Genomic DNA, 12,546 nt, shown 5'->3' with positions numbered 1-12,546 from the left:
CAGGCACCCTGCTACCCTGGAAGGTGTAGTGGGGAGTTGGTTATGTTGTAAGATGGAGTTGCTAACCACTCTAGAGCAGTCACTTCTATCTTTTAATCCTTGTAATTGTGCCATGTGAGAGAAATTTTATTTCTCCATTTACAGCTAAGGCCTAGAGATTTTTTTTTTTTTTTAATTATCCATGGTCACGAAGGTGGGAGGTGGTAAAGCTAGCATTTAGATCCACATGGGCCAGTGTATTTCTACTTCATTAATGTCAATTTTTTTTCCTTTTCCTTTTATTTATAATACCTACTAGCTCAGTTAACTTGTGCCCCCTGTTAGATGTGTATCCCTTTGCTATAGTCATATATTCATTATATTATTTCACACTGAGCATTTCCTAAATTTCAGAATTGTTATTTAAATAATAATGATGATGATCAGGGGTCAGCAAACTATGATCATGGGCTGTATATGGCCAATCGCCTGTTTTCTAATATAAAAGTTTTATTAGGACACAGCCAATCCCATTTGTTTACATACCATCTGTAGCTGCTCTCATGCTACAGAGGCAGAGTGGAATAGTTGTAAGAGATACTATATGGCCTGCAAAGCTGGAAGTATTTACTAACTTGATCCTTATACAAAACCCCTGATATATGGGTCATGCGAGAACTATTAGAAGGGGCACCTGAGTGTCTCAGTTAAGCATCCAACTCGTGGTTGTGGTTTAGATCATGATCTCAGGGTCACGAGATCGAGCCCGGTGTTGGGCTCCACACACTCAGCAGGGAGCCTGTTTGAGATTCTCTCTCTCTCCCTCTCCCCCTGCCCACGTTTGTTCTCTCTCTCTCTCTCTCTCTCAAATAATCTTTTAAAAAATATATTAGAAAGTTTTTATGTTTCAGATACTACCATACCAAGGTAATTTCATTAAGGTAGTTTTATTTTGGTTAAGAGGCAGACTAATATAGGGTTCAAGGGAGAATTTTTAGTGATTTTATGGCCTTGTGCTAGTTAAGTAACCATGGTAAGTCTTATTTCATGTGTACAATATAGATGCTGATAGAATGATTCATGTTTGTTGAACAAATTATGTTATCTGATCCTTGTTAAGCATTTACAATAATGCCTGGCACATTGTGTTTGGTTTGTTTTAAAAGCACAGGTTGCCCAGAATCAAATCCCAGCTCTTGTCACCTAACCATCTAAATTTGTATCAGTCAAATAACCTTCAAGTCCCACTGCTTTCCCTCTGTAAAGTGGGGTTTAACAATACCTACCTTATTTTAATCATTTTGTAAAGATTCATGAAGTGTAATCTGTGAGAAACAGGTAACACATTTCCTGGTAGACCGTAAGTGTTCAATTAACCTAAACTTCTATAGTTTTCACAATTATAAGCATAATTCTGATTTTTCAGAGAACTAACATTTATTACTAATTAGAAATGCCAAAGGTAATCCAATAGATTGGGGTTTTGTAACTATAAAAAGCATAAATATGTATCCATCTATGTTGGTATAAAAGAGGGGATATTTATAGACGTATATTAAGAATAACAACTTAAACTCGGTTTCTTGGTTAAAATATTTTTTATGAATATATATTGTATATTAAAATGCCTACAGTTAAAAAAAATAAAAAATAAAATGCCTACAGTTAAATTTTATGTCTAGCTGAAAATTAAACCCAGATACGGTTAAATGCTACTGCATTTCAAGATAGTGTTTCATTTCTTGCGGGTATTTTGAACCTGCTGGAAGTTCATCTATTAAATGGACAGAGACACCGTGATGCAGGTAGCTCTTTAAGCATCGCATATGATGATGAAGTTAAAAAGTTTGGTCTAATGTTGCTTGCCTTGAGCTAGATAACTGAACTCTGCAGAATTAAATTATTTCTCTTCTCCCTCTGGGAGTCATTAATCTGGGAACAAGCACCACGTGATTTACCGCTGTATGATCCACCAGCATCAACCAGACACTCTGAGATGCTGGGCACTGTCCCGGTGAGTGGGGACACAGGAGTAGGAATACGGTAGCCCACTCATGTTGCTTCTGGCCATTCCTGCACACTCCCTGCTGGGGAGAGACACAAGTCTCTTGGACCTGGCTGGTAAGGAACTTCTGGCCCCACAGAGGAAGGAGACCGCTCAGCCTGGAGACAGAAGTTTTAACAAAGACCTTGATGAGAAGTTGACATGGGATTGATTTTACAAGAAGCACTGAGATTTGCCAGTGTGTGGAATACCAAACAGAAAGAACTCAAGAACTGTCATCAGTAAATCAGAGTGGCTTGCACTGATCTCCAAGGTAGAGGATCCAGACCTTCGCCTGATGCTCCTAACTCCATTGTTACCTGCCTGTACTGGATGTGACACTTAAACAAGCTGTCCCGTAATTTACAAATAGGAGTCTTGCTTTTCATTCATCTTTAACTTTTTACAAAGTTTGGGGGAAAACTGAGCTTGACTTAGGAATGTGAAAATGTGCTCACAAACTCTTTGTTGGAGGCCTCAGAGCAGCATGCTGTCCAAAAATGAAAATAAATCTGTTTGTATTTGGGAACAAGGCAAAGGGAAGAAGAAGAAGCCTTTACCTCAGTGTTATGACTAAGGCCAAGTAAGATACACCCCTGTTCAGGATCAGAATGTAGCATCCTTCCTAATGATGTTGAGCAAACTCATCTTGGCACTGGGCATAGATGTGACAGGTGGTAGCCTGTTACTTTGTGTCCCTGGCATGACAGCCATTAATTTTGAGGTGTTTGGTATACACTTTGATAGAGACCTAGCGGGACACTGACAGCTTCTTTTTGTATAGCTGGATGGTCCCAGTTCAGAAAGTTTGCTTACCAAACTCCTTGTCAGGTAGTTTGCTTAGCATGTCAGAATGAGGAAGAGAGCCATATAAAAAACTGTGTGTGTATACATATATAATTTCCTATTTTTTCAGTAACAAATTTATTGAGATATAATTTGCATACCATAAAATATGGTTTAGGATATTCCTAAAGATCTTTGTACCCAGATAGGAAATTATGCTTTTGATCCTCATTTTGTTTGATATTTTACGTGACTAGTCATGCTCATGGCTTGTACTTTTCATGTTCCATTCCTACACTGTTTATATCAAGGCTCAATGTTAGAATGGACCTAATCAGCCAAAGGTGTTTTAATGCAATCTATTAAAAATAAAAAGAATTTCATTCCAATTCAAGTCCAGAAACCAGATTAAAAAAAAAAAATGCTAGTCTTTCTCATGTTTTTCCCCGAATCAGTTGCTGTTCAAAAACTATACAAATGCCCCAGACACAACAATTGCATGTATCTACACAACATGGAGTTTGCAATAAAAAAATCAAACCTAATAAAAGAATCCCACAAGTGAGAGAACAATTCATTTAAACATCATGTCATTTTCAGAAACATGGCTTTTTAGCCAATCTATATGCTTCACTGAGTAGAGGCTCAGATTTCCACAAGCAGGTTATAGATTCATGGGTTTTAATGGAAATCTGTAGTTCCCTTTTAGAAAAAAATGCTTTCTGGAGATTTTAAGCAGGGTGAAATACAGCCTTAAACACCTCTTTTCACTTGGCTGTCAACCACTTTGCCCTTCTCAAAAGTCATCACCGGTTTCCAGCCACTTCAATGTCTGACCTGTTAGGGTTTTGTTAGAAGTGCAAGAGATCCAGGTGAGGTGAGGCTGACTGAATCTCACATCAAAGAGATGCTTAATAAAACCCTTCAGTCTTTGAGACAGCAAAAGCCCAAACTTTAGAAATTAAGAGACTCTGAGGGCACCTACTGGCTCAATCAGAAGAACATGTGACTCTTGATCTCAGGGTCATGATTTTGAGCCTCGTGTTGGGTGTAGAGATTATTAAAAAAGAAAATATAAGTAATATAAAGTAAACTTTTAAAAATAAATAAGTAAATAAAATTTAAGAGACCCTGGAGATGGTTAAAGGGGTTTAGAACCAAAGATTTGTTAAAGGTGCACTGTGTTTAGTTTATAATGGTAAGATGGTTTGAGTATTTAACTGAGAATAGGGTTGTCTCTCTTTTTTCTTAAATTTACCTATATTCTTCTTGGATATAATTTCTGAGACAGAATATGAACGTATCACAGAATATGGACAGAAATTTTGTGTTCCCTGCATGTCTGTCTGAATTCCTAATGTTTCATGATAGAAAAATAGAAAGCCCTCCTTAGACAATCTCATCACTAAATCTGTTCTAGAATTTAATAATGGTGGTTACTCAAGATTTCTGAGATGTCAGCAACTGTTGCTTATTAGTCCCCAGTCTCAGGATTGGGCAAAACCACTAAAATGCAGCATGAATCCTTCTGGTGTTTCCTTGGACGACGGCAGGGTTTCTCAGTCCCGCCATGAACGGTATTTTGGACTGGACGGTTCTTTGTTGGAACTCTTCCATTCCTTTCAGAATATTTAGTAGTACCATCCCTCCCACCAGGTCCCAGGAACACCCCCCAGTTATGATAACAAAAAAGTGTCTCTTCTCATTGCTGGATGTCTCCTGGGTGGGAATGGGGGCAGCAACACCTCTCTGGTTGCTAACTACTGGACTGTGATACTGGGATCTCCAGTGATGTCCAGTTTTAAATATGTGAACAGGGAAACACCCCTGCAAGACTGTGCCTTATCATAATGTCAGCTGTAACACTTTATCCAGCACTTTGTACAATGTAGGTAGCCAGTGAACTTTTTTTTTTTCTTTTTTGCCTGAGATAAATAAACAAAACATATGCTAAAACAAAGATAATAAGTACTCATTTATCAGGTGAAAACAGGTATCTGGTAAGGTATGAAATGTAGTACCTTAGAAGCAATCAGCACAATTTTTTTTTTAAATATTGCAAATGCATATTTGCCATATAGATAGAGATGGAGAAAAACTGCCTTCCTAGCTTTGTTTTGTATTCCAAAAGCAATTCACTCTCTCCTGGTACACTGTTTTAAAATAGCAAATGGTGGTTAGCGTCCATATAGCAATCAAGGACACATGTTCTCAGCTGGAGGCTGCCCATCCTTTCCTGCTGGGTACTGTGACAAGAGACCAGCTAAAATGGCAAGGTGAACATGCTCAGTCTCCCCCAGAAAAAAAATCATGAAACAGCAGTACTGCCCTCCCACCTGGATTCCCATCCAGGAAGCATCCTTTTGATGCAAGAAAAGGAACTCCATGTAATTCTTTTCTTTGTGGAGAGATGATACAAAGAAACTAAATTTCAAGCCTCCTTCATTGTTTCTTTGTTTTTCTAAGTAAAAATAACTTGATTTCTGGTATTCTGGCATATTATAAGAACATTATCACTTGAATTCAGATTTCTGAGAAATCTGAGTTTTCCTAGACATATATGTAAGTAAAAAAATTATTATCTTGTTATTGGATTTAAGGCACCAGCATTGAAACACTGTCAAAGAAATGTGTATAGCTAACTTAAGTTTTTGAGATACAGCATATTTGAGTCTTAACAGCTCTACTAAAATATGTTGTATTCCTCTTTTCCTAAATATATGTGGGCTTCTTTTTATAAGCCAAAAATCTATGCTTCTTTTTACTAATCCCCTCTAGTCATTTTGGAAAGTGATTGGATCTTACATATCTGGTTTTGACATTTCAACTGCACATAAAAGATAGGGTTGATCACACTGCTTTCTCAAACACTAATGTCCATTTAAGCCACTGGAGCACTTGCTAAGCATAGATTCAGAGGTAGAGATCTGGAGTGGGTCTTGAGTCCCAGGTATGCTGGCTCTGCTAATTCATGGACTCTACTTTGGGAGTAGTTTCTGGTAGCATTGCATACTCCTCATATCTTTTTTTTTTTAAGATTTTATTTATTTATTCATGAGAGACACAGAGAGAGAGAGAGGCAGAGACACAGGCAGAGGGAGAAGCAGGCTCCATGCAGGGAGCCCAACATGGGATTCGATCCCAGGTCTCCAGGATCAGGCCCTGGGCTGAAGGCAGCGCTAAACCACTGAGCCACCCGGGCTGCCCAGCATACCCCTCATATCTTACAGATGTAGGAGATTAAGATAGGGAGTAAGAAACTGACAGGGAAAACCATCCTTACCTATGGTGGTGGTATTCCTAATATATTATCAAATGTCACCAAATGTGAAAGAACCCTGTCTTCCCACTGAGCAATTTTGTAAAAATCCAGCTCTCAATACCAAGCAAATTAGAAAACTTACTAATCTTCCTACATATATAAGTATTACTAGCTTCATTTGTGCCCTTGAAATTCCTCTCATTGGTGCAGTGTAGACAAGTCCAGCTAGCCTGTAAAGATTATTAAAGTACACAGGAATTTTGTGAGCCACAACCACTGATAGCTTGACATACCAATGGTGGGAGTATTTACACCATGGAAGTCACTGAACATAATAAATCACACTTTTTCCCCCCCTGGAGATAATCCATTTCCCAGCATACCCTGCCTCTCAGTCACTAAGAAAAATCACTTCACATTATTTCCAGCAGAGGACTTGACCTCTTATCTTATTCAGTTTGGAGCTTCTTATGATCCGGTGCTGCTCTTCAGACTAACCACACAGCTTCGTGAAAAACAAGTTTATTCCCATAACAGGAAACAAAGGAAAAGGCGTAGTAGTGCCCTTTTAAAGTGAATGCTGGCCAGCACCGCCACCTAGAAAGGACCGATGTGTCTAAATACTTACAAGTGAATCTCCTTCAGGTGGCATTTTATAAATACTCTTTCATCATGGGGAGATGTGAGAATTGGGTCAGGTATAATTGGAGTGACAGATGTATCGGATAGCCTCAGAGAATCAACACAATTCAGTAACAGGTTCACCAGCTACAGATATCTTGTAGAGACTTCCGCAACACCCTTCTTTTCTTGCTGCGTCAGTGATTTCATGACTACACACAGCTGTTCCCATAACTTGTTTATACAGTCCAACCCACATTTAGGGCTTAAGTGAGATTTGTTATCCAGTTTTTACATGCCTTTATTTAATAAAATATAAATGCTAGGTAATATGTAGTCATTTATTGCCCTGATCAGAATTATTTTTCTGTTGCACAGTTTTTCTGATGACTACTTACTAATATTTGCAAGCATATTATACAAACCTTTTAATTAAAAGTACATATCTATTGTTGCAAAAAATACACTCTTAAAAAATCGTTTTTCTAGTATGTTGCCTTTAAAAAATTTTTCTTCTGAATTAAACACAAAGTCTACTTTATTCTTCAACAGAATATGAGATGTGTTCTAATAACTTAGGCTGAGAAAGTTTACCCTATAGTAGTATTTAGAATTGCAGAAATAATTAGAGTGAAAGAAGTTATTATAAACTGTATTGAAGCTGGCCATATTCATTATTAACAGATTGATTAGGCAAATCAGTCAACTCCTATTGGAAATATTTAAAGATAAGCATATTTAGTAGCTTTTAATATTTCTGTCATTGTTTTTATTTTACTGTTAATGTTAAGTGATTTATTACACAGACTATTTATCTTCTTATATTTGCCCTTTGTACCCTACTTTGAAATTTCAAGATATGGAGGAGGCTGAGTAAGTAGTTCAGTTGCTTAAGTGCCCAGCTCTTGATCTCGGCTCAGGTCTTGATATCAGGGTTGTGAGTTGAAGCCCTGTGTTGGGCTCTGTGCTGGGTGTAGAGACTACTTAAAAAAAAATTTCAAGATATGTAATTTTTAACTCAAAGAAAATAGATATATTTGTACTACGTATGAACTTTAATTCTGCATATATTCTTATAGCATATGGAGAAATTCTCCATATTTTTTATTTCTTTTGCAATATCAGAATATTGATACAGCTTTCTATAAAAAAATTCCTAGCTTTCTATTAAAAAAACCCTTCTAGGATTATTCAAGTGATTGCTTTCTCAAAATTTATAAATTTAAACCTTATACATTCCATAAAATGCTGGTTTTATTTTACACATATTCTTGTAGTCAGAATAATTGAAATTTAGTTATTAAAAATAAATAATGAAAATTGGCTTTACATTATTCTAAAATTATTCTTTAGTTAGTGCTTTATTTAAAACTTATTATTTGTTATCTATTAATTTTGCTTTGTATTTTTTTTAAACTTTTTACATTATTTATTAATTTTTTTAAAATAGACTCCATGCCCAATGTGGCACTCAAACCCCCAACTCCGAGATCAAGAGTTGCATGCTCTACCAACCGAGCTAGCCAGGCACCCTATTAATCTTACTTTTTAAGAAGGCATTATAATTACTGTACATTTGAAAATGGTGATTTCCCCCTCATCCTAGCTGTCACGTAACAACTCTTCTTCATGCTGATAATTTTTTAAAGTATAAAATTTTCTAATTTTGGTTGTCCACAATAAAGTTTACTTTAATTTGACATCTATTTTTAGAATTAATGTTTTGTGGTTAAGCGTTGTGTTTTTTGGACAGTGAACTGCCTAATCATTTCATACATTGTAGGGAGCTCCAGCTTTGCTCCTATAGAGTGTATTTATATAATATTGATTTTTAGAAAATGGAATTTAGTGCTGAAACCAACTCAGATCTTGGCAAGGCCTACCTTACAAAGATCTAAAACGCATAGAGATGCTTAAAGCACATAAACTCATATGCTTTGTGTACACTAGCATTTTGGTTTGAGTGGTCTCTCGGCTTGAAGGGTGGATAAAGTTCTTGTAAAAGAAGAGAGTAAGCCTTCCCTGCCCGCAGAATTCAGCTGGATGTATAGTAAAATACCTATTTGTGATCTTCAAAGTTTAAGAATTAAATAGGAATAAACAAAGATCACCATTCCTTTAGATGCCCATGCAAATCTGTGCCAGTATTTCTGTCTGACTTTAAACATCCTCAGATCCCTGTTTCTATTTATTCTGGGCAACTTTCCTTCATTATGATATGTAAGCCTGAATAGAAACCAAGGTGGATTGGAATTTGAATGACTTTAGAATGTGAGTCTTTTTACTTAGCATTTTACATGTTGAGAAGAAAATGAAGGTGCAGAAACGAAAACTGCACTTCTAATTTTCTGGTGAATTCTGTTCTAGAGGTCACAGTCCTAGAAGGCCTAAATGCTCTGCATATGGTAAATGATACTGTAAATAATTTTCCACTGTGTCCCCTCTGAAATGAGCTTTACTACTCTAGGAAGTTAATGATCTAGTCCTAGCCAGCAGGCAAGTGATGGGAAATGGTACCTCGATGGTAGAATGGTGGTGCTGAAAATTGGAGGGATTAACGAGCTACCTTCTCTCTCCTGCCATGCTTGTTCTGGTTCAGGGAGCTGGAATGAATTCTCCATGTCAGCAGATCAGAACCAGCCAGACAAAGCTTGTCTTTGAGAGGTCTCAAAGTGACAGAGACCCATTCATACCCCTATTCTTCTAGGCTCACGTATGGGTACCCCCCCATACATAATTTACTGGACATTAGATTATCACACACTCTTATACCAACTCTGACCACATTATCACATGTTATATGTGAGTACTGTGGGATTGATGGTGGCTACGCCTCACCATGTCCATGTACGCCAATGTCATGCAACTATTTGGGGCCATTTAATGGACGTCAGGAATGCAGCAGCCCTGATGATGTCAGGAGAGCCACCAAAACACTCCCCAAAGGTTGTGTCACTCTCTTCTTTGCCTTTTTTTTTCAGATTCATGGGTCAATCTGAAAGACTCTTAAAACTAGAGACCCTAGCAAGGATTGTGAGCCCATCGGGTAGTTCATTCCATTCATTTAGTTGACATATAAATGGATTTTTAGTCCTGAATGCTTTTTTTAGTTGATTGGGACTCTACAAATCAGGTGTAACAAAGGGGTTTCATAGCCATTTTGAACGAGGCCAGAAGAAAAATTAAATGAATGCTATAAAATAAAAAATGTTTCACTTATGGTATAGAAAAACAATAATATATTAAAATGCCATATGAGTTCTAGACTGGGAGGTTTTGCCTTTATCAGAAGAAATGACTAGGTGACACACAAAGGCAGATGTCTTTCATGGATCATGTCCTTTGATCATCATTCTTTTCTCCCATTACTGCACTTTCACCCACCCAGAATTCTAGCACTTTTATTTAGTGCACAGGAGATATAAAGACAAGTTTCCTTCCCCTGCACAGCTGTGTTGTATACCGTTCGGTCTGCGGCAGACAAGTACAAGAAGACATGTATTTGTTACTCTACAAGGTACAAAATGTGAGGATTGTTGTGAGTTATTGAGGCACAATGGGTTTTGTTGCCTATGGTCCCGTGACTTCGGGTCATGCCATGGGGTGAAGGCATCCTGTGCCTTTCTTTCAACCCCAGGGCCAGCTTCAACCACAGTGTAGGTACAGAAGACACCGTTGCTTGGCAGTCTTGTTGGAATTAGTGCAGCCTGAGGAAGGAATTATTGATGGATATTCTCACATCTCAGAAACAAGAAAGAGCATGTCACATAAACATGTACAGATTGGTGAGAGAAGTACAAAGGAGAGAACCTGTAGGTGTTTCTTACAACAGAAAGAGAGACTAATTAAGGTCCCGGAGTGGAGACAGCTGATGGCTGTGGTTTGCAGGGAGCCCACATCTGGAGCATGTGACTTTTAGCTCGAGAGCCCACGAGCTGCGTTGTCAGTAACTCAGAGGTGATCAGACTCTCCCCCACTCCCAAAACTGTTTGACCCTTTATAAGTATAAATACCGGTCCTTTAGTTTGCGGGGATAAATCAAACCGTCAAGTGGATGGGAAGCCTGCGTGACCGGGTTGGCAGATTCTCATCGTATAGGAGAGCTCTATGCAGAAGGCAAACTAAAAACACGTCATGGCTTGGCAAGGATGGACTTTGAAAGCAGCAGTACCAAAGGAGAAGACTTGAGAGATGGGTGACATTGAGCCTGATGCTCCTGGCGCCAGGTATTTTCATCTGAAAACCATCTAAAGAGCCAGAATCACCTTGGATATCCATTACACAGGCTTTTCTCCTGCACAGTATTTGACATCTACCTTTTGAGCTCCTTGCTGACTGTCCTTCCCTATTCTGTTGACATCAGCATGATGGTGGTTGCTTCTGGTTTTGCCACCACCTCTTTGTCTCAGTTGGAAAGGGCAATAAGTGGTGTGTTTGGGGAAGTTAAGCAGCAGTTCTCATTTACGTAGACAGTGTGTGGATCTTTGTCTTTGAGTGAATGACTAAAGGACTGAATAGAGGAATATTGTTGAATATTCCTAATTTGGAAACTCTGAGTTTTGCGTGACATTTCTCTTTTAGAAGGATGCTTTCCCTTGGTGTGATAGTAAAACTAATAATAATAAGCAAGACGTCTATCTGTGTGTGCTAAGGCATCAGCGAGCTCTTTCTAAGCCTAGCTAGGGCAAGACACAAACTCAGAGGGAGAATTGTCTTACATATAACAAAAAGGGAATATACATGGGAGGAAGAGTTCCTGTTCTAATCACCGTGACTTTACAAATGGAAACAGTTTGGTCATTACACTTGGATCAATCAGGGATTATGGCACTGATCTTGGGGAGGGTGACAAAGCATGTTGACAGGTAAGATGTGCTTTGCTGTAAAATGGTAGGTACATGATATGAACAAATTCGAGTTTGGTTGACTCTGTTTTATTGTTTGTGCCTTATTCCCCGCAGGACAGATTAATGAAAAATCAAAAATCGTATTTAACCAGAGTTAACATAATCTGCTGTAAGTCCCATTTGCAGGTGTTCCATATGCTTTTCGAATAGGGTCAGTGGACAGGCTGGCCCTCTGAAAACCAGATCCCCTTCAAAATAGGTGTAATTATTTTACACTCCGAGGCAAGGCTGTCCTTCGTGAAGGACAACAATCAGATGTTTGTGAGAGGAGACGATTTTTGCACCATAAGCAGGCATAACCCTTTTACCTCTGCAAGCCCACCTGAGCCTCTCCTAGAAGAGAAGTTTATTCCTCGTAGCGAAGGAGTGTTTCGGTGTGCAGACACTTCGGGGCACTTAGGATTCACCTAAAAGCAGCTAAGAGATCTGTTCCCCTCGAGCCCGAGTCCCCTTCCAACTACGGAGCTACGCTCCTTGAACCAGACGAGAATGCACTGCTCTGTTTCAGAGGGAACTCCAGAGTCCTGGGAGGCGATTAAAATGTTTGGCCGACTCTGCCTCCGGAGGGGCGGGGGGGGCCCAGCCCAGGTCCCCACCCCGGGGAGGCCTAGCGCCTAAGACAGACAGGTGCGTGCGTGAACAGCGAGCCGGTGACCTTTTCATGCTAAATGTGGTTCCCCACGTCTCCTCTGATTAGAGGTGTGCTCTGAACAAGCCGAGACGGGGCCATGCCGAGCAATGATCTCCCGCTGGTACTTTGATGTGACCGAAGGCAAGTGCGCCCCGTTCTTTTACGGCGGATGTGGCGGCAACCGAAACAACTTTGACACAGAGGAGTACTGCATGGCCGTGTGTGGCAGCGTCAGTAAGTGGACCTTCCTCGGGCCTGGCCGCCTTTCATCTCTCGCCACTGATCTGCCCTCTGTCGCAGACTGGCCTCCCCGGTC

At 39.2% G+C, this 12,546-nt stretch overlaps 1 protein-coding gene across 9 annotated transcripts in view; it reads left to right on the top strand.

Moving 5' to 3' along the window:
* Positions 1-12,546, top strand: part of APP (amyloid beta precursor protein) — a 262,776-nt gene that overhangs the window by 147,019 nt on the left and 103,211 nt on the right. For 5 of the 9 annotated variants that reach the window (XM_072806641.1, XM_072806639.1, XM_072806638.1 and 2 more), the window contains exon 7: positions 12,297-12,464. The exons of the other annotated variants lie outside the window; for them this stretch is intronic. In XM_072806641.1, the coding sequence (XP_072662742.1) occupies positions 12,297-12,464 (168 nt within the window). The remainder of the gene's footprint in view (positions 1-12,296; positions 12,465-12,546) is intronic. 9 annotated transcript variants of the gene reach the window in all.

This window comes from Canis lupus, chromosome 30, assembly GCF_048164855.1.
Source record: "Canis lupus baileyi chromosome 30, mCanLup2.hap1, whole genome shotgun sequence".
In the NCBI taxonomy this organism is placed as follows: Eukaryota; Metazoa; Chordata; class Mammalia; order Carnivora; family Canidae; genus Canis; species Canis lupus.
Note: the sequence above shows the minus strand (reverse complement) of the source record. Positions and strands in the feature narration are given on the sequence as shown.